Consider the following 23,239-nt stretch of genomic DNA (forward strand, 5'->3'; position numbering starts at 1 on the left):
GCACCAAACAGTCAAACGTTGAGGAAAGAGAGGCTTTTCAACAATAACTCTTGGGTTTTGCCCCAGATGCAACAATTTTGCTTGTTGACGAAGCCACCGAGGTGGAAATGGGCCTCATCACTCAAGATGATTTGCATTTGAGTGAATTCTCAAGTGAATTTTAATAATTTCAATGCGTTGTTGAAGCGTGTATTGTTCGATTTTTTTTAATAACGTAGTTTCTACTTGTCAAATGTCAAAAAATGACAGTTTCAAAAGTAACATCTACCGAAATAGCGGGCTATTCAAAATAACACCTCTTATTGGAAAACCCTGTATATATTTTATATATACTTAATCCACTTACGTTGAAAGAGGTTAACTTGTATGTGCTTAACGAGATCCCATGCACTTCTGCCTATCAGAACGTGCCAACAGAGCGACTCAATTCTGCTTTGACCATCGACGTTTTCAACGTCACTTACAGACAGTTCAGGAACTATATTTTGACGTATGCCACAAAATAGTAAAATTACATCCACGAACTTTTATACTTACATAACATTTGCGATCTTTTCCGTAATATATTGGTGCAAAACTATTTTATGGAGAACATTAACCTGTTGAATGTGGGACGAAATTTCGGAAACGGCGCGAAAATTACCTCGATGTGTTCTGCTCAAATATCTTAATGAAAACTAAGTATTTGCTTTTTTTTCGATTGTTTTCTGTTTACCAGATAATGTAGCTAATTATTCAAATATAGTTCATGATTATATCGTAAGACGTTTTCCCAGAATAGCTAACTTTATCTGAAAAATTAATAAAAAATTCCCCCGTTCGGGAAACAATTGTCAAAAAAATTATGTATATGAATATAAACGGATTTTATTATTTCTACACAAACCTGAATAAATAGCCTATATGAAAAAAAAACAAACCAAAAGTGTTTTCAAAGAAATAATGGCATTTACGTTGTTTTGAAAATGTAAAATATTTTAGGCTTTTCAAAAAAAAATGTCAAGCCAAGCGTGCACTTTAGAATTTTTTTGTGTCGTATTGTATAAAGTTATGAAAGCAATTCTTTCAGTTTTTGGTAGTTCATACTATTGTTGTTACTAATAATATTTTTTTATACTAGAAACCTGTAAATAAATAATGCTAAAAATATATTTATGCACTATGATGTAAATTTTCGCTGTCACTTTACTAACCTGGTTTTTGACACAATTATATTGCGAAATATTATAAAAATTACATCAAAATAAACTAGATAGAATTACCTTTCTAATGGAACCTCACACCTATTATTTCGATAATGAATTTATATCCAAAACAATGCTAATATATACAATATTTACCTCAGACAGTTGACCAACTTCAATACATCGATATCCAAAATGGCCGCCATTTTTGTATACAGATATTTATCGAAATACAGAGTGGTGCAAAGAATCATGATTCAATGAGAATAAAAATAAATTTTAGTGATATTTTTTTTCATAATATTTATTTCAATTTTATATAACATAAAATGCATTTTTTCAATTTCAAGTAACTGGGTGGTTCAATAAAAATAAAAGTCGGAGATTTATGTTTCATCATATTTATTTCAATTTTATATTACATGAAATACATTTTTTTATTCAAGTGCTGTGGGGTTCAATAAAAAAATGTTTAGTAAAAAAAGTTTTTTTTCATCGTATTTATTTCAGTTCCTCTTATATTATGTTCTCTTATGTTCCTCTTATGTGGCCGATTTGAAACCTGAAACAGTAAACATTTATTGTTACACTAATGTCTTTCAATTCTGGAAAAGATGAAGCGTACAATCAACCTAATATAACTACTACTAATACAAAACATACCGTCATGGCGATCGATGCGGTGTCTTTGGTGGTTCTGCCCCCTGCATCATGTTGTATTGTGGTCTCCATTCTGCAAAGCGATAGAAGCAATCAGACATATACTTGTATTTATATAATTTTTAAAAAGATATTTATAATTGCATACTGTTTTTTTTATCATATATAAAAAAAAATCTTATAATTTTTTTTAGCACATCCTGTACACCTGATCTAATTTTGTGATATTTATTACGATTTTTCATAAAACAATAAATAACAAAAAAAATATTTCCGTAAATAAAACAATAGTTTTACATTTTCTAGTACACCCTGCTGTGGTGGATTCTTTTGTATGGAGATTGCAATATTCACATATCACTACAGGTGGCGACACTAGTCATTTTTCAAAGCTTTCGTAAAATTCCGTAAACACATACATTCAAACAAATTGGAAATCTTGATTGTATTGGTGTCAATTGCTGAGATGCAAAACTTATTTTTTTATAATATTTTAACTAAATATTGACTAAACAATGATTTTGAAACACAATGCCAATAGTTTTACCTACATAATGACATATGAATCTCTACAAATAATATAATATTACGATGTCAATAATGATAAACAAAAACGAACTTTTTATAAGCAAGTTTTTTTTGACATTTTCGGCCAGTAATTCATTTTTCATAAAATAAACACTAAATATTGACAAAACAAAAGCTTTTATATATTCTCTCAAATGGTTTTTCTACACAATAACATGTAAATCATTCCAAATAATGTAATATATGACATAAATAACTTGATTCAAACACAATAAATTTTCAGAGCGAAAACACTTCCAGTTTTTGACAGGAATTTTACGTATTTGTCTTTTGCAAAAATGAATTATATTTATGAAAAACACATGACTTGTTCAATGAACTATGCATAAAATCATGTTTACTTACGTTTCTTTGGGAAATTCGTCGTATAATACAGTCTTTACTGTAGCAGTCCGTCCACCAGCGAACGTTGAAAAAGATGCACAAAAAAGATGACAACGGCTTTTCATAGAGAAGTCAATTTGAAAGCTACCAAAGAGGCTACACTAATAAAATAAAAGGTATCTTCTAGACTGATATTAGCGCAAGCGATTTTGACCTTGTTCTTCATACAGTTTCTCTATAGATAAGGGTTAAAATAGCACTTAAAAAAAAAAAACCAAGCAAAAATATTTCTCGGATGCCGGCGTCCGACTCACAGTCGAGAGGTTAATAAATAAATAATTTTAATATTAAAATATTGCAAATAATATTAGCGATTTTTAAACGAAAATTGGAAACCGAAAAATCAGAAAAAAATAGACGGTCACATGAGACTTGAACTCAGGACCTTCGCCTTGAAGGGGGCACCGCTCTACCAACTGCGCTGATGCGAACCTATTTCCTTCATCCATAATTAACTGTGTCATACTTCGAAAAATAATCACCAACAACATCTTCAATTTTCTCACTGCAAATTTTTCTTGGCTGCTATCTTTATGTATCAAATCGAACTAAATGCCATCTAGATAGTGTCTTGGATTTAAAAATTTGCGTTGAGAAAATTGAAGGTTTTACCCAAATAAATTAGATACACGGAGAAAAATGATGAAAAATGCACAATTTCACGATAAAATAATTGGTCATTTAGAATATATCGCGAACACGTGTTCATTTGCTAATAAATATCATGACAGAATGCGACAGTATAAGTATTTGCATGAACACGTGCTCCGCCGTCCTCACAAAACATTCGATTTCAACTGTTAGAAATTCATTCGTTAAAGGCCAATAGTCCCATTTTTTCATACCAGTATTTTAAATCAGTAAGTATTCTCCGTGTATTCAAATACATTGCATTGTTCAAATGCATTGTTCATTTATTACCCACGACTCTCTAATTTTGTCGCTGATACTAAATACATCATCATACAATGTCGCAATTCGATGTATTCAATTCGATCACAACTAAAACTTAACATTGGCGATAAATTTCGTTCAGTTATATTATTGGAACCAAATAAACATTAAGTCACATGGCCAGCATACTTTGACGGTGCAAAAATGACAAAAACATTAATTTTATCTCAATTTCACGTAATAAGACGATGATAATAACGCGTCGTTTATTTGTACGTCATTTAATTGTACAAAAATGGAATCTTTTAGCTGTTACGAAAGATAACGAAGTATGTGTTATTTACAATAATCAGTTGGTAAAGAGATTATTTGTTGTGTAGGCGTGTGTTTACGTGCGATCAATTCTGTTCGTTATGAAACTAATTTTACATCAGTTTATGAGTTGAATTCAAGTTATGCAGTGAATTAATTAAAATTAGTGATACGATGTACATTTTATGATTAAAATATTTCTGATTATCTAACCGTAGTGTTTGGTGTCTTCCTTTGGTGATGACATTCAGTTACAGTACATTTGATTACAAGATAATGTATACGGTTTTGTTTTCTAAGTTTAGGTGAATAATTTGATGTTGTCAAGTGGCACAGAATATTGTTTAACAGTGGTATTTAAGTTGCACTTACATTAGTATAATAATAATAAATGCTGTGCACCGCAGTGGGATCAAATTTAAAAAAAAAACGTGAAAATTTACCAAAAATCCAATTTCATAAGTACAGAATTGAAAGCGCACTATGGATTTCCTCATAGGCGGTACGGCGGCCATGAGCGCAGTACTATTCAGCAACCCCCTGGACGTGGTGAAGACTCGCATGCAACTGCAGGGAGAACTCAAAAGTCGGGGCAAGTACGCGGTGCATTACCGCAGCGTCCCTCATGCCATTTACATGATAGCCAAGAATGATGGTCTACTCGCGCTGCAGAAGGGTCTGGTGCCTGCGTTAGGATTTCAACTTGTTTGTAATAGCACAAGGTAGGCATTGCTTATTGCTTATTCCTCTTCATGAACTATTTGGAAACCAACCCCAGTAGAGACTGACTTCCTGAAGGTCAAGCGCGATCAAATCGATAACATAACAATATCGGATTGATAGGCTTAACTGACTATTTTATATGGATTTTTCGAACACAGTTACGCTCTTTAGGCTTGTCGATAGCCAAGCCAATATTAATATATTAAGACTTAAATTAGAAACGGTGGCAATCGCCTACGAAAAGTCGAATAAAGTGACAATTTGGAATTGAAATTAACTCACTTTAATATACGTTGAGTCTTCATGTACTTTTTGGCACTAAAAGGGAGTTATTTGGTCAACGAGGTCATTTAGGTCATCGAGGATAAATATATTGTGAACAAATTTCTGAGTTCCTTCTCTATAAGTTCGAATGGATTCAATTGCTCTCTTTTTTTCATAAAATTATGAGCTTCTTTAGTCTGCCTCTGTTCATTAATAAGTCAGTTATTTTGCGTGACAAACGACATTATTAAAATAAGATGTATATATTGACAGAAACTCAGTGACAGCCAAGACACCACGCTTCATAAAGCTGATTTTGTCTACTGGCTGTAGAAGAATTTTCTAATAATTGATGACCGTGCCTGCACGTACTACCCAACGCCGGCTTATAACTATAGATTATGAATTAAGTGAATATAGATATAGGGTTTTATCGATTGATCGCGCTAGATCCTCTGAAAAGATTTTCAACCACCTTCTTTCTCTTAATGTCCACGAAGCCACAGTCCCACTGACAAATCAACATATTTTTTCTGTCCAGATTAGGTCTTTACCAAACCGCAGAAACCAATAACCTAACCAAGGGTCCCTCCGGAGAGACTGACTTCCTGAAAAGCATATTCTATGGGTCCATCGCTGGCGTGATCGGTGCATTTCTCGCCAGTCCCTTCAACCTGGTGAAGACCCACATCCAGTCTTCCTCCAGCGAGTCCATCGCGGTGGGCCACCAGCACCACTACTCCGGTACCAGAGGTGCCTTCAGAGAGATCTACAGAAGCAATGGGGTTTGGGGGTTGATGAGGGGGTGGCAGTGCTCTGTGTTGAGGGCTGGGGTGGGGAGTGCCATTCAGTTGTCGACGTTTTCAAGGTAATTATAATGATAATTAGTCAACTTTAGTAGCAGCGAGAAACTGGGGAACCTAAATCACATAGAGAAACTAGAACCCAATAGAAATTTAAAAAGACAACACACATTTGATAGTAACCCCCCATTGCGATCGTTTTTTTTTTTAAATTTTACATAAAAAAATCAATTATGGAAAGCTCAAATACATAAAAGTTATTTTACCAAATCTACTCCGAATTATCTCAACCCCGTGTAATCAGCAGGAGGAATCCCAGTGTGGAAGACATTAAAACATGCACTTCTAATTAATGCTTTAAGTATTATGACAAAAATGAAATTATAAATCTTTTAAGAGTCTAATTTAGACAACTACTATTTTGTTTAACTCTTAAACCCTACCTGGGGTACTGGAGTACCCCCCTGGTGTTTAAAATATCAACAATTTTGACAATATTGCACTGTTGCAAAAATCGCTCTAGCTAATCTACTCTCAATAATTGGTGCGTAAGTACGTCGGTAAGCCGTGACTGCCCGGCAAGTGCAGTCGCGTCCACAGGTGTTCCGGGGTACCCCAGTACCCCGTGGTAGGAATAGTGTTAGTTCTTTCTTTCAGTTATACTTGAATTACTGAAGTTGTTTTTCGACATCTCTCTGGTAAGTTTACACATTATTTATTATTTACTTTACTTTTTGATAATGGTTAGAGTACAGTGTTGATTGGGAGGGCCTGCGCCCAATAACGAGACATTCATGGACTAATAATGTGTTATGAATGTAATGACAGTGTATGCAGTGTAATGAGGTGTCTGCATTGTTTTCAGATATGGTATCCCAGACTCGAAGTCTTGGGGGGGGGGGTGAAATTGCAGCTGCTTTGTTGGTTTCTGACGACGAAAAGCTAAACCTAGGAGAAGATTCAGAAGATGAGCCCGAAGGTGTTATCGAGGAATTCCGGGACCATTCTGAAGTCGCATCTCATGAAAACGGTGATCAAGATAGTGTGGAAGGAGATCCAGAGTATTTAGTGCCTGACAATGATGGGGCAGGTATAAATGAAGAAGATAGGCGCTTGGTTCGTGTGCTAGATTCTCCATTAGTTCTGTACAGAAAAGGTCATAATAATGTCATGGAACTGACTGCTCCCTTACAAAGTCTTAACAGAAACCTGACATGTAACAGTTGGTTCACGTTTATACCTACGGCCAAGAAGTTACTGGAAAAAAGGATAAAATTAGTTGGAACTGTAAAGAAGAATAAACGAGAAATTCCTCCTGTCTTCTTGGACACAAAAATCGAGAGCGATGCACCTCAATGTTTGCCTACGACGGACCTCTCACACTTTTGTCGTATTGTCCTCTGAAGTCAGCAAAGAAGAAAGTTGTAACCATGCTGTCCATCATGCATGACAGCCCTGACAAGGATAATGAAGTGTATTTTCCAGAAATAATACATTTTATAGTAAAACCAAATGCGGGGTGGATGTGTTCGACCAACTTTGTAAGAAGTACTCTACGTCCAGGAAGACCAAAAGGTGGCCCATGTGTCTTTTATACGGGTTGCTAAATGCCGTTGGTGTCAACTCTTGGGTCTTATTCAAGCTGCCAACTAACATTGATAAAGAGAAAATAACCAAGCGGCGTGAATTTCTTAAGAGTTTGTCGATGGCACTCATAAAGCCTCATATGAGAGCAAAATTACAATAGCCAAATTTACCCCGGGATATCAGAGAAACTATACATGCAGTATTGAATATTCATAGTGAAGATCATAGGCCGGTCCCTGATAATCCCAAATCTGGTCGTTGCTGCTTTTGTCCGCGCACAAAGGACAGAAAATCTCGATCTGTCTGTAACACTTGTCGAAGCCATATTTGTGCTGAGCATCAATACAAAATCTGTCCTTCATGTAACGACAAAAATGTATGTTAGTTTTTATTAATAAATTTTACTGTCTTTTCTTATTACTTTGCCATAATAAAAATAATATTTAAAAAAATATCAAAGACTTTTATTTTATAATTTTTTTTTTGCGCGGGGTACTTCAGTACCCCGTGGTAGGAATAATTACATTCCCAGAGTGGTAGGGTTTAAGAGTTAAACAAGAATTTTTTCAATCTTCATACGGAATTTATCTGAGCAGAATTATAGTCAAAAACGTATACGACTTCCTACAACGTAAACATTTCTTGCTAAAATCTATTATATTTACTTTGGTAAAAGAATAACATCAAATGAAAGCCAACGAGCAATTAATCCCCTCTGAATAGTCCGTTCAAAGACCACTTTCAAGCCCATATAAAACTTCTAAAAGAAAAACGAACATAAAATATTTGCCATCATATTAATAACTTTTCAAAAGCCGTTTAATGTCCTTTGCAGATCTAAGGATTTACTGAAAAGTCACGGCGTCCTGCTGAATTCTCCCATAGCCTCCGCTTTTGTCGCCAGCAATGTAAGCGGTTTGGCGTTGGCTATGTTTATGTGCCCCTTTGACTGTATGTCTACTAGGCTTTATAATCAAGGTAAATCGTTATATTTTTATCAGTTTGTCTTTATTTATATATTTTAAATTGAAATGATTTACATACAACTTTTTATTTAAATTGTTTAAAGGTTATACCCATCAATAAAGAAGAAGATAGTTTTTATTAGATGCAGTTGCAAAGTTTGTAAATGATGTAGGTATAAAGTATAAATTTAAAAAATCACAGACCTCCTCACTAGGGTTTCCTGTTCTGAGGCGGTCTGTAGTTTTTAAACTTTTGTATTTAGTTTCAAGTTGTCTTCACATCGTCTTCGTAATGTTTGTAAGTTGAATATCACTTTGTTCTCTCAGCCATGTATTTACTTTTGTTTTAAATATATACATTTGCGTTATTTTTTTTGTTTGTCTGGTAAAGCATTGTATAATTTTGTAGGATAGAATTTAATATTTATCTGTCCAAAAGATGTGTTCAAATTGGGAGTAACCAATATATTTTGGCTTATTGCTCTTGTTGAGTATTTATGTTGGGCAGTGGAGTATTTAGATATACTGTATTTAGTAGTTATTTATTTTTATATTAAACCTGAATATTCATTTAACTTAAAAAAAAGTCAACAGGTATCCCATATAAATAAAAGTCAAATTTATTAATCTGAGACACTATCTAGGTTGCAAACAAATTTATTAGAACTTTGTGATCATTTTAAAATGTAGCTGCCAAAAATACGGGGAAAATTATTTGCAAGATGATATTGTTAATTTTGAATTTGAAATATGACGTTTAATGACCAGATCCCAATGGACTAATAATTGTAATATCATAGATATTAGTATAAGAACTCACCAATAGATGGCGCTATATTTGAGTCAATATAGCTATAGATGGCGTTGGATCTTGAGTATTATAGAGACTGAGTGTATGATGGATAAGATGCGAACCTCAAAATTTAAATAATTTTGATTTTTTTTCAGATACTGATGCATTAGGACGGGGTAAGACTTACAGCGGAATTATCGACTGTGGGATTAAAATAGTCAAATCTGAGGGGGTGTACGGCCTCTACAAGGGGGTGGGGCCCTTGTACCTCAGAGCCGCCCCCCACACTGTGCTGTGTCTCATATTCTGGGACTATCTTAAGAAACTATATGAGAATGTTTAGAGAAAACACATTTTTATTGTTTTTATTTAGTAGATGATTTTTATTTAATATAATAAATATTAATTTGAATCCAAACCAATGCTGCCGCCGACTTACCTTTTGGTACCTTTTGGTTCTGACCAATTTAAAACAAGCTTTATCTCTCTTACGTTTGCCTGACATAATATAAAAAAAGAATGTAAAAATATCATTGTAACCTAGTAGTCCAAAACTTCCGGCAACGAACAAAAAAACATTGGCAAAAGTACTTAAAAGCTATTTCCTCAGCAGTTTTATTAATGACTGACACATTCTTTCTTTGGAACTCCAAAATAACTTCTGCGTTTATTTATTTTAATGTATTTATGTTGTCTTGTCTTTAATTTAATGTTGTCTTTCCCGAAATGAGTTTTGTAAACTCACTGGGAATAATACATTATAACTTATTATTTTGTGATGTATTATTTTGTAATTAATAAAAATAAATAAATATGTGAATAATGATGGTGAAAGACAGTTCCGCATTTGAAATTTAAGCAGAGAACGGGTCAAACTTTTGGATTCACTAAATGCATTTTTGTCAATATCGTATTGACATAGGGCTTTAAGAATCAGTATAAAAACATCGGTATTTAAGCTTATCGATCCAATATTGCAAAGTTATCGATTTAACTGTGTTAGACCCCCTGAAGTTCCTAGCTGATATATAAGACTGATTATATTTTATCATCCTTTGGTGGAAATCTATATTTCCTGCCAATAGCACCCACTGTAGTAGCATGATTCGGGACATACTTAGAAAAAGCCCTTAGAATTTTACTAAATATCTCGAAACTTTGACTTCTTGTCCTAAATTTCGCTATCCTTACATAGATTCCATACCTAATGCATTTATTTTTTTACGTATTAGGAATGTATACCGTTATTGAACAGTTGATATATTTTTATTTCTTTGTAATTTTTTTTTGTTAACCTTCTGTCTGTCGTGCACAAGTGTACATTATATTAAAAAATTAGGTAATTAAGAGACGAGAACTGAATAGATCTAAGAGCTATCGAACCTTTCTCTTCCCCGTCTCCTTTCCATCCCATACCCCAGTTGACATAAAAAACTCGTCGAAGTGGAAGTCCGAGAAAACATGGAACGATTAAGTTAATGAACGAGTGTGTGCATTGGCATAAATGTGACGTGTTCAATCTTTTTGTCATAATCCTGTGGGGAAATAATTGACAGATTGGAAGTAATATATAACTTAATATGTATTAGTTTCTCGGAAAGTTAATAAAACCACGCTAAAATAATAATAAGTGTTTTAGTATCTTTCCCTTCTTTTGTAACAAATAAAGATAATGATATCTTCACTGGGATCTCACGTGCGGAGGATTTAATTTGGATATTATTAAAATTTTGTAATATAGATATTACGAAGCAATTTAAAATATATTAAGAAGTGTTTTTTCTGAATTAATAATAAATATATTACATGGTGTTTTTAGTGCAGTTGACTGATTTCAGTTTCAGTCTGTAATTAATGTCAGTATATTATCTATTTATGTTCTCCCAAGTATTCAGCTTTTTATTTGAGATTTAAATGTTATAATTTTGTTGTGAATTTTGAATGAGAGTGGGTTTTTTTTGTAGAGTTTAGTACCATAGTATGGGAAGCTTTTTTGCCCAAATGGTTTTAACTAGTGTTTTTTAATGTGTTTTTTGAAATGTTTTTTTAGCTGTCGTGAGCTGATGAATAAATAAGCAACGTGAGGTTGTGTACGCCACAAAAACACCTTAAATCCGAGATGCTAAATCCTTTTTCTCCAGTAATAAGTTTCAACCCTTTTTGGTATGGCAGCCAGGTTGTTCAACGCATAAATAAATTATGGCTTACGCATTCCAATATCTATGGACTGCGAATGCCAAATATAAAAAAGGTATTCAAAATAGTGATAAATAAAATATATACTTTACCCTAATACAATATACCTACATTTATGTGTGGCAGCTGAGATTTTTGGATTTGAATAAGTTACGGATATCAAAAATATTACGTATTTTAACAGTATTTGTTATCTGCACCTTACCTCAATGCGATTTTAAAAAGGTCTCAGATCGTAGAGCTAAATGAAGGACAATCGTTCAAAAAATTAATTTTATTTAGTTCCATGCGACAATGTTATTACCAAAAAAGCGAACCCGGGAAGGAACTATGTAAGAAATATGACGTCTGGAATGTTCATCGGTTCGCCGTGCCAGATGATGGGGGCTACGTGTCGTTTCGGTGTTGCAAGCTAGTAGATCTTGCCAGAAACTAAAAATTAAATAAGCAAGCATTTTCTACCTTACTAATGTAATCAGAAATCTTAATGTTAAAAATGAGGGATATCTTACAATCAAACTGACATGTTTTGTAAGATTTAATTAAAATACAATATTATTCGACGGCCGGCATAGTCCAGTGGTAACGCATTGGACTGCCATTCCGAAGGTCGCGGGTTCGAACCCGGCGTGCGCAAATAAATTTTATTTGATTAATTTGTGTTATTTCACAATTAATTAATTAAAATAATATATAGTATATTTGCGGCACGTTCCAGAGTGGAAGATACTACCAGTATCGCCCTGGTGTAAGACCACCATTCAGAATTGAAACGTTGCTCCAAATGGCTTTAGCCGTGTTTAGTGACTAGATCTGAATAGCCAGGTACTTCCCCACCTTCCTCTTTCCCTTCCCCACTTACCTTCAGCCTCACAACATCCCCCAATTGGGGATGCCATAGTCTCACTGGCTCCAGACGGGAGCAGTTGGGACTCTTGTGAGGTATTCACTATAAAAAAAAAAAAATAACTGAACAAACTTATGTACACAAAAACATAGTTGGGCATTAAAAAAAACAGCGATGATGGAAAAAATATTTCCAATATTATATTTACATGTAGAGAAAAATAATTTCCTAAGGGCCTGTGTCATCTTTGGGGATGCTGTGTGGAGGGTTGATTTGGGGAAAGGAAGGGGAGGAAGTTATAGCAAGGAAAAGGTTACGAGGGGTGGGTAGGAACCTGGAGGTCAATGTGTGTTGCCAGAATTGGTGTAGTAGTTGCCACTACGGTGCAAAATGATCGAGAGAAGAGTATTTCATTTCTTAATATTTAATTTAAATACGTTTAATTTAACTTAAATTCAATACAGTCCATTTGATTAACATACATATTTTGTCTTACAAAATTGTAAAATGGCAGCCACAGCACGGGTAAGTACCTACCCAGTGAGGGTCACCTTACCAAATGATCTTATTCTATATTTAAAAATTGTGGGTCAGCAAAAAGCGAAAAGTAGTCAACCGATATCGCTGAAAATTAAAAATATTGTTCTTATTAGTGCCAAGAGTGTTTAGAGAGTGGTTTGAATGGTAAAAAAGTGGGTGTGTCAAGCCTACGCAAGACAGAAGTGAAACTTCTAGTATTCCTCTCTCTCTATTTTCAAATTTAATTTATTCCTCTCTCTCTATTTTCAAATTAACCGTATGAACCACAATCAATTACGTATTTCACTCGTATTACACTCACGACGCAGTATACTAACCAAGCAGCTGATGCTTGGCGTGGCGCAGTTCGCTGGTGTCTGAGAGAGAGGAAAGAAGAGAAGAGAGAGAACGTTCGTGAGCGGCTCCCCCACCTCAACAAGCGCATATGGTGAGAGAGGGACAGTGAACGGTGAGCGGTGGTGGGGGTACCCGCATTTTCGTGTCGATCCTGACTCGGTTTTACTCCGTCCCCGAATCCATTACGCGCCTAAAGAAGTTTCACTTCAAAAAAGTCGGGGACGCCCGAGGAATACTTAACGCAATAACTCTGCACCGAAATGAGATACGGAGTCAAATAAAATTCGATGTGATGTAGTTTTTTAACAGTAACATTGTGGTATACACTAGTGAATGGTGAAAGAAGTCGGAGACGCCTAAGAAAGACAATAGCAATCATAGACAGTCATAGTTCTCTCATATCTGTGGTAAGTTGTGTAGTGACTGAAATAATAAACTTATTTTTTGCCAGAGCCCAATTTTTCTGACTATCAGTTATAAAAATATATTGTTGAGACCCTTCAAGCCTTGGAAGGATATTACTAACCACCTTATTATATTCCATTAAAGGCTGTGAAGGACAGATCTGACCAGGGCGTCCATCCACGATAAAAGTAGGTTTATCTTTTTTTCTTTAATGCATATTAAAGATACTCATATATGTGATTTGTTCACATTGGGAAGATAAATAATTATTCCTCTCAGTTTGTCTTTAATATTTATACATGATAACATGGATAAAATCCAAAAAATATCAAAGCGTAATTTCGGTAATACAAATTGGCGGTTTTTTCATTGCTAGTTTTTTTATTTTTATTTTTTTTATTATTTTTTTTTATTTAAGTACATAAAACAGGCATGGTGCCCAAGAATTTACATACGTGGATGTTTAAATACATAATAAAAACAAAATGATAATAACAAAAACAGTAACAAAATGAATAAGTTAAATATGCAGAAGTAAATAACAAATTAATAAGAATGGGTAAAAGGTAAATACAAATATGTTCATAAACGATTTGTTATTGTCACACCTGTACTGGTGAGACACTGATTAGGTAGGTACAATGTTGCTTCTCTTTAAATAAAGGGCTTCATCACAATATCAGCTTAATATGATTAAAGGTAATACATTTTTTTTAAGTGTTTTAAAATTTGTCATTAAAAATGTCTATTTCATTATTAGAGCCATGTATAATGTTATAATTTCTTAATGTTCGCGGTACAGGGGAAAAAATATCCTGTATTTGTATGATAGGCTTTAATATAGAAAATGTCTTTCATCCTCCTTGTTTATTTTCTTGATGGAATATTGATGTTAATTTGGGATAAAATGTTTGGTGTATCAACTGATGCATGTATAATTTTGTATAGGAGCAGTACGTCAGAAAGTTTACGTCTGACCGTCAGTGAGTGAAGTTTGTAGTGCGAAATTCGGTCAAATAATTATTTATGTTTTTTTACTGTATAAATGGCATAAAAACTGAAGTGAATGTTTTCTTACTAATTTCCTACAAAAAGGGAATGTGTTTTGTTAACATATTCATGTAGGGTATTAGAATTATTCCTTTAGAAATATCAATGTTTAGTTCAAATACAGACACTTCAAAGATAATTTAAATACTAGTTTCTTAAATATTATTTCTTTTTACGACAACTTCAAAAGTAAGCAATATGAAGTACATTTTAAATACTTCGGGAGTATTTCGAAATTAAATGAAATTTCACCGTGTTATTGAGACTTGTAGGTTATTTGAAAACCTGCTGATTTTAAACGTGATTTATTTTTTGGGGTATTATGCCGTGTTGCGCTTTCTTTTTCTAAGCATGTTTATTAAAAAAAAAATAACATTCTCGCCCTATAAATGCTCCTGTCAAAATAGAAATCATGAGCACCATACAAAAAGCATATCGTGCGTATTTTAGCTTCTCTTTCATTATAAAGTATTGACAAATCTGAACTCATTCAATAGCACGTGCCATACGTAAATACTATGCTATGTTGGTTTAATCTGTTTGAACAGTCAAGTATTTGAAAGGTAAGTAATAGGGTTCGTATTTGAGGTAGTAAAACCATATTTTTCAGTGGCGTGTCGTGAAAGAGGATAATTTATGATTAATTTAATTCCAATATCACTTTTTATCTGTTCAATGATTGAAGCCGACAAAATAAAAAGGATTTTTCAAGGATCGTTTAATTTTGCCGTGATTTCATGAATTTAGTTTATTGGATTAAACTTACAACTGTGTATCTATATATCTATATACTATATAAAGAAGACATATAAAAATATATATGTTTAGTATTGAAACAGTTTTGGATAATATCTACCATTTTTCCCATCATATACCTACTGTCATACCTACTATCCATTTCCTTCCTTAAAAACAGCATTACCCACACTTGAAACGAAGAAGATGATTTGTTGCATTGTAAATTGTCGCTAGTACAGCATTCGAATTCGTGTCGTGTAGCAAGAAGGTGCAATCGTAGTGTCCTCGTTGTATTATTCACATGCTTTGTGCTAAATATCAAAATCACATCTCCTTTATCTCGTTGTGGAGGAAATTTCACCCGAACAGTGCAAGTGCCCTATTGCCCGGATTCATGGGAATTCCAGGTAGGCTGTTTCCTTCATTCCACTTTCTCGTGATTTATTCAAAACCAATTGAATGAGCTCTTTACTGTCGTTTTTATTGTGGATGTGATTTACGGTTCATTTTACGTGTAATAGAACACGTTACACTTCTGGAGCCAGAAAGAGTATGTTCTGAGGCTTAAGGATAATTGTCTTTCAAAAACAAACATTTGTCAATTTTAAATTTATTTATTGGGCACGGGAAAAGTAGAGAAATACTTTGGCTACTAATATTTGGCCACCAAATACGGCTAAAGCCATTTAAAGCAATGTTTCAATTCTGAATGTTGGTTTTACACCACGGCTGAGGTATTTTCCACTCTGGAACGTACCGCAAGTATACAATAATTATTTTTATTGAATAAGTTGTGAATTATCACAAATTCATCAAATAAAATTAACTTGAAGACGCCGGGATTTGAACCAGTGACCTCCGGCTTGATAGTCGAGAGCAAGCTGCCCCTCGACCATGAAAGACGTTAAATAAATATGTATCAGCTAATGACGGACGATTTTCACAACCGAATCAGCGAATTCCAACCCTTCAGCAGTAAATAAATACAGATCTCGTGGCGCAGATCAGAGATTCAACCCTGATTGATAGATACAAGGCGAGAAGTCTCAAATCATCCCTTAAGCCTCTTTTCCAAGCAGAAGAAAATATCATAAGATTGGACTATCTGCAAATTGAATCTGTGAGTCATCAATACTCCAGTAAATAATATTATCTCTTCCATCTGTTGCCACTTTCCGGGGGTAATGTCGATTGGAAAATTGGCAGGGAGGGTTGGGGGGAAGGGTAAGGGGTTGTATGTTGGTGGAGGAATCCTCCCCAAAGAGGTTGGGTGGGGGATTATCGATTGAGCAATCACGACGGATTGAAATATAATATTTGTGCATTGGAATTTTTGTGATGTTTTTTCAGAGCGTTGTACCTGAACTTTTGATTTAAGATGAGAAATTATTTCTACATGTTAAAAAGAAATGTGAAATTGGGAAGATTAGCATTTTTTGGTGTCGGTTTAAGGTATTCATAATCACCACCGAAATTACTATTTTTAATGATAATAATTTCTAATTATTGACGACAATATAAGCGATTCCTAAACGAAAATTTGAAACAGAAAAATTAAAAAAAGATAGGAATCAAACCCAGGACCTTTGCCTTTCCTTGCTCTACCATCTGAGCTAATGGGACCCTATCTCCCTCGGTCATATTTAACTGTATCATACTGCGAATAAAAACTACCAACATTGCAATAATTTTTATTGGCCGCTATCTTTATGTATGATCGCAAGATTCAATCCGAACTAAATGCAATATAGACGGTGTCTTAGATAAATATATCTTATTTTGGTGTTAATGTGCGACATCTGTTAATTTTTTGCAAGTCTAAGATGAATACTTTATTTTTTGGAATAAATTTATAAGTAAAACCTCAAATTATTATTTTTTATTATTGAAGACAATATTAGCGATTCCTAAACGAAAATTTGAAACAGTAAAATCAGAAATGTCAAATCAGTCATGCACCTAATAAAGTCAATTAAAAACATTTTCCCACATTTAATACTTCTATATATTTCGCACTCTGTCAATCGATTGTTACATATTATGGCATACTGGCTTGGGGAAGCGCTACAAACACTGCAATCGACCCAATACAAAAAATTCAAAAGGCAATAATTAAAATCATCTTTCAAGTACCATTCTACACAAATTCAAGCGAAATTTTCGAAACATTAGACGTCATGTCAATAAGACAACTTTATGCCAAATCTGCACTACTAAATTTCCTCCAACAGAAACTACACATTCCAATGCCACCTCAAACAACAATAAAAACAAGGTCGACAACAAACAATACCCTGAACATACCGATAACATACACCACACACGGACAAAGACACTTCCAGTATTACGCTACAAATATTTTTAATTGTATGCCCACCACTCTGAAACAACTACTATTGGGAAATACATACATAAACATTCACAAAAAACTGATTACAGCCTGGATCAAAAAACAAGATATCCATTTTATACAAAACATTATAACACCAAACCAAACATAATCATGGATGAATGTGTATGTATGTATGTATGCATGTGTTTACTTATATGTGTGTATGCATGCATATATGTGTATTTATCATATTATATATTTCTGACCGGTCAGTGGTTGAGTGGGCATAGCGCTTGGGTCTCATCCGAGCGTCGCGTGTTCGATTCCTCGGCTGGCTAAGTCCTCCATCACAACACAAGCAACATTTTCGGCTTTCTGTGGTGGTAGTAGGAGATTTTCAAACATTGTTGGGTTATTCGTAACCCGGGAATGTTTGTCTTTCTTTTAATTAAAAAAAAAAGTATGTATACATGGGTGTATGTATAAATGTGCATATAAATAAATAATTTTTTCCTTTTTCTTTGAATAACAATGTACAATAACAATTTAAAAAAAAAAAATTTAAAATCCCAACTTACACTTATATAAGAAAATTTAACCAATGCACATAAATGCACGTACCATTTAATCGTAACTACCTAAACACCTCAGCACAGGCTCTCCCAGTGAGGTGTTCACGAAACATATAATATTACCCACCACAGTGTCACCTACTCAAACCTACCTCACACCCAGCATAAAACACCATATTAACAACAGTTCTAAATTTATGTATTATATACAAATGTTAATATTTGGTAGACACTGTAATGTATGTATAGAAATAAATAAAATAGAAAATAGAAAAAGATACGGTCACATCTTTTTCTGATTTTTCTGTTTCAATTTTTCGTTTAGGAATCCCTAATATTGTCCCCAAATTTGAGGTATTACTCATTAAGTTATTCCAAAAAATAAAATAATAATTTCCTTCGATTGTCAATATCTGCAAAATCCTCATGATCAATATTCTACCTTTCAGGTCTGTCGATGATTTACATTTTAGAATATTACAAAATTATTCCTGAAATCTAGTAAGTCTGCTGCTCTTACGTGCATAAAATTATGATAATTAAACTTTACAGTGCACCCTTCAGAGGCGATAGAATGAGCAAAAGATATTCTAAGCTACTTCCTTGTATATTATATTCTCGAAGTTGGCAGGTAAAGTAAAGTAACCCCTCAGAGCTTTGAGCAGAGCTTTCTCTAATGAAATATTGGAAAAAAATGCAGCCTCCAAGGAATTGGAGACGCGAGTGTAATTATAGGAAATGTTATTCAGCAACCAATAACATTTCCTTATTTCTTTAACTCCACTGAGAAATATTACGGCTTAAACATATATTCAAGTAGATCATTAAACGCTGATTCGTAATGTATAAATAACTTTAACTATTATTTTACGTATTATTTATAAATCGTCATTTAATCCATTGGAATCCAAATTATTGTGCTAAAAAATTAACCGAATTAATTTTGTACCATTTTTTTTAAATCCGTAGTATTGTAATAAATCTAATATTACTTTTAAAACCTACTTTTAATCGTTATAATTTATTTCTGTATTGGATCAAGTTATATAAAAAAATTATCAATATTTTTTATATAACTTGATCCAATATATAATTTATTTCTGTTATATAAAAAATATTGATATATACCTACTTACTGTAACTTGATCCAATACATAATTTATTTCTGTATTGGATCAAGTTATATAAAAAATATATCAATATTTTTAACAATGGCCATTCTTTCTGACTAGTAATTATTAAGTTCTGATTTTGGATATGGGAATTTTACGCAGTTTTGGGAATATTTATCACTTTTTACAGGTAATTTTTTTGTTACGTCCTTAAATAAGCGTTTTCTGAAAGGAATAATATCGTATTTTCAACCCCCTTCGTCGTAGGTACGTACATACGTGAGTACCAAAAGGGATGATACATAGAAAAGGTATCCTTTTCAAGTAGCGGGCATACGCGACAAAAATGCCAAAAAGATTTTTAAAGTCAAAATATACATAATATAAAATAATAGGAACACTGTAACAGAATTAAATCCTAAATTAAATTCGAATTAGTTACGTAATGTTTTAGGTCTCAGGTCACGGGTTTAAATTTCCGTGTGTGCAAGTAAATTTTATTTGATTTATTTGTGTTTTTCACAATTTAATCATTTAAAATAACATATATTATACTTGCGGCATGTTTTAGAGTGGAAGATACTTTCAGTATCGCCCTGATGTAAGACCACCAATCAGAATAGAAACTTTGCTCAAAATGGCTTTAGCTATGCTTGATGACCATAACTGAATAGCTAGGTACTCTCCCACCTTCCTCTTCTCTATCTCTTTACTCTTCCCACTAATTTCAGCTTCAAAACATATCCCTATTGAGGATGTCATAGTTTCACTGGCTCCAGACGGTTGAGAGCAGTTGGGACTCTTGTGTGATATTCATATTAAAAAAGGTTAATAAAGAAGATAGGAATTGAGATTTTATAAATAATTTAAGTTTTAAAAAGTAGATATAAAATATTTTTCATCGCATTGATTTAACTTCGATGATCTTTATAAACTTGGGCGTCAGACTGTAAGTTTTTAAAATAACAGAGGGCACCACTTCCGTTTACAAAATACCAAACTGTGCAGTCAACAAGCTAATAATACTAGATGTTCGAGAAAACTTGACATGCATTCAAATAATTATTTCTCACCAGTCGAAATTTCCTATTGATTTTTTTTCGTCCAATTTTAAAGCGACCGTAATTCCGTTATTTTTTGCTTCCCCGACTCCAAATAAATTGCTCAATCGATTCTAAAGATAAAATACAGTAATCAGTCCAAGCATCCCTTCGTGGGATTTGAACGCCAAAGAAGTCCTTTGAAAGAAATACTAAATAAGCCGAATATTCCATTACAATGAAGGTTAATAATGATAATCAAATTATTCAGCAAATGGTGGCTATTTTTTTAGCAACAAGAGTCCAAACTGATCCCTGCTTGACAGCCAGACGTTTGGGAGCAGCATCAGAGACTGGCATCATTCATTGGGGTATGTTGAAAAGCTGAAGGTAGAAAGAGATGCGTAAAAAGAAAGTTGGGAATGTACTTGACTATTTAGATTTGGTCACCAAACACGACTAAAGCCATTTGAAGCAACTAAATAGAAATCTTTCACCTGGGCGATATTGAAAGTTTCTAATTCGACGGAACAGTCATTGTGAAATAACACAAATTAATCAAATAAATGTACTTGGGATTTGAGCCTGTGACCTCCAGATTCGTAGTCAATAGACTTACTCTAGACCACAAAGGACTACACGGAGAAAAATTGTTATGGCTAATTTATTTAGGACGGGTTGTTTAGGAGAATTTGAAAAGTTCATCAAATTTCAGCGTTCATTTTCAAGTTCTGTGAAAGATTTTTTCAAGTTCTGTTTTTATTTCAGTTTTGTCAAGCAACTAGCCTACAATGATATAATAACAGAACTTGAATAGGACTTTCACAGAACCCGAAAATGAACGTTGAAATTTGATGAATTGTTCAAATTCTTCGAAACAACCCGTCCTAAGAATCTCTTTCAATTTTTGTTAATTCGATTAAAAACAGGATTTCAGGCCATAAAAATGAATTTACAGGTTTCTTGATAACTTTATTTCTTGATTTACAGGTACATGAAAATCTGAATATTTTTGCATTACAACGATTTTTTTTGCAAAGTAATGATATATTATCAAGGCAAATCGATGAAACACTCTAAAATTGATGTTTCACCTTCGCATTTGATATAATACGTACGCGCTGCAGGACTGAAGCTTCGTTTACACGAGAAGTAAATTTTTCCCCGGCCTAGACGTTTTACGTTAGTGTCGTCACATCGACGGTCGTCTTTCACTATAAACAAGATGACAATAATGTTAGAATAGCATGTATATACTTCCTTGTGAAAACTTAATGTCCGTTTTAATCGTTTCGCATTCAAATAATGGAATATGATATGTATTAAAAGCGGAAGCTTAAACTCTCTATAAGCACACAAAATGCATGTTTTTTCACTGTATATCACCCATAAAATCGCAGATTTAAAAAAAATGATGCAACACCTGTATATCGAATTCGATCTGTCCGACCACTAACCGAGTATTTTAAGATTTCCTTTGATTTGACGGTACAGAACATCCTTGAAGTTGTGAAAAACGAACACATAAAGAAAATATGCGTTGACTATATACAACTAGCGCACTATATATCTGATTTTTTGTCAAATAATCAGTTCCAATTTTAAAACATTTGGGGAAATTCTTGAAGACTAATTTAAATTACTTAAAATCAGTGCAAAATTCTATGATTAAATTACTGGTTTAAAAAAATATTTTTCACGGAAATTCACATTTCATTTTTGTATCGAAACATAAATATCTTGCCTGTGCCAAATAGAAACAAAATGGGGCAAAATATTGATTCAGCATTTATCTTACGCTGAATATAAAAAAGAAATTGGAACATGAACACAACACTAGGTTCACAAAGAATGAAGGCATGCTTGTTCCAAAATATATGAATAAATACGGACAGCGAACCTTAGAATATAATGAGCCGAAAATGTTCAACATTTTGTCAAGTAACATCGAAAATTGTAAATTCCCAAATAGATTCAGATATATGCTGAAAACATGGCTCAAAAAAACATCATTATCAATCAATAGTTGCTATTTAATTGCATATAGATTTAGTGTTGTTTTAGACTATTTGCGCCAATAATAATAATCTGATTATCTTGTAAGTAGCATCAATTTAATGAAATTTATAATTAGTAAAAATGTTATGTATACATATTTACACTGTAATTTAACATGTATATCCCATTGATTGAAGTTTAATGGGATAATACTTTAAAGAACAATTAATAGAAAATACTTATCGCTTATTACAGTCATTTAAAACCGAAAAAATATCAGTCCAGGAATAAAAAATAAAGAAAAACACAAGAAATGCGATAGGGGCTTGTTTCGTGACCAAAAAGTCTGGAAAATTTGGCCTCAAATTTCCAATACAAAACCGTTTCTCATCATCGTTATAAAATTCAAATGGGTTAACGTCTGGTGATAATTCAATGTCAAACATATATAAAAGAGACAGAGTGGGTGCTATTTAAAAAAAAAATATAATAAAGAAAAGATATAAATTAGTAATATTTTACATTGCATTCTGAATTAGTTAATTTAATTACCCAGTTAGGAGAGGAATATTCTCGGGTTTAACTGGAGAGTGGGGAGCTAGTTTATTTACTTATACAATATTTAAATTTATAAATATTATTTAATATTTTTTAATGATAAACTAAAATTTATGATAAAAGGTTTTTATGCATAGCATAAAGGATAATATATTATTTTCAAGCCATAATTAGTGGCCTGAAACATATACAGAAGTTGAAAAAATCTTCCGAGAAAATAAACATTTATTTGTACGACACAATTGCTTCAAAATAGTAGCTTTGTCTAGTTACAATAAATATCCAGTAATTATCTAAAACACTGTACATTAAATTAAATAGTGAAAATACATAGAAAATAGCAACAGAATGGTAAAGG

The 23,239-nt window shown here is 33.2% G+C and overlaps 2 protein-coding genes and 1 long non-coding RNA gene across 3 annotated transcripts in view; 1 reads left to right on the forward strand and 2 right to left on the reverse strand.

Annotated features, from left to right (window-relative positions):
• Positions 1-23,239, reverse strand: part of LOC149410399 (uncharacterized) — an 892,605-nt gene that overhangs the window by 17,496 nt on the left and 851,870 nt on the right.
• On the reverse strand, positions 1,718-3,060 carry LOC149410400 (uncharacterized). Its single transcript, XR_016305030.1, has 3 exons — positions 2,778-3,060; positions 1,848-1,917; positions 1,718-1,746 (listed from the first exon to the last, which is right to left on the reverse strand). It is a non-coding gene; the product is annotated as an uncharacterized LOC149410400 (long non-coding RNA).
• LOC149410401 (solute carrier family 25 member 35-like) lies at positions 4,077-9,536 on the forward strand. The gene is made up of 4 exons (XM_089648621.1): positions 4,077-4,744; positions 5,551-5,877; positions 8,235-8,377; positions 9,313-9,536. The coding sequence occupies exons 1-4, from the start codon at positions 4,506-4,508 to the stop codon at positions 9,498-9,500; spliced, it is 897 nt and encodes a 298-aa protein (XP_089504747.1). The 5' UTR covers positions 4,077-4,505; the 3' UTR covers positions 9,501-9,536.

Source organism: Hesperophylax consimilis, chromosome 28 (assembly GCF_061612785.1).
Source record: "Hesperophylax consimilis isolate HC1 chromosome 28, BYU_Hcon_1.0, whole genome shotgun sequence".
Taxonomy (NCBI): domain Eukaryota; kingdom Metazoa; phylum Arthropoda; class Insecta; order Trichoptera; family Limnephilidae; genus Hesperophylax; species Hesperophylax consimilis.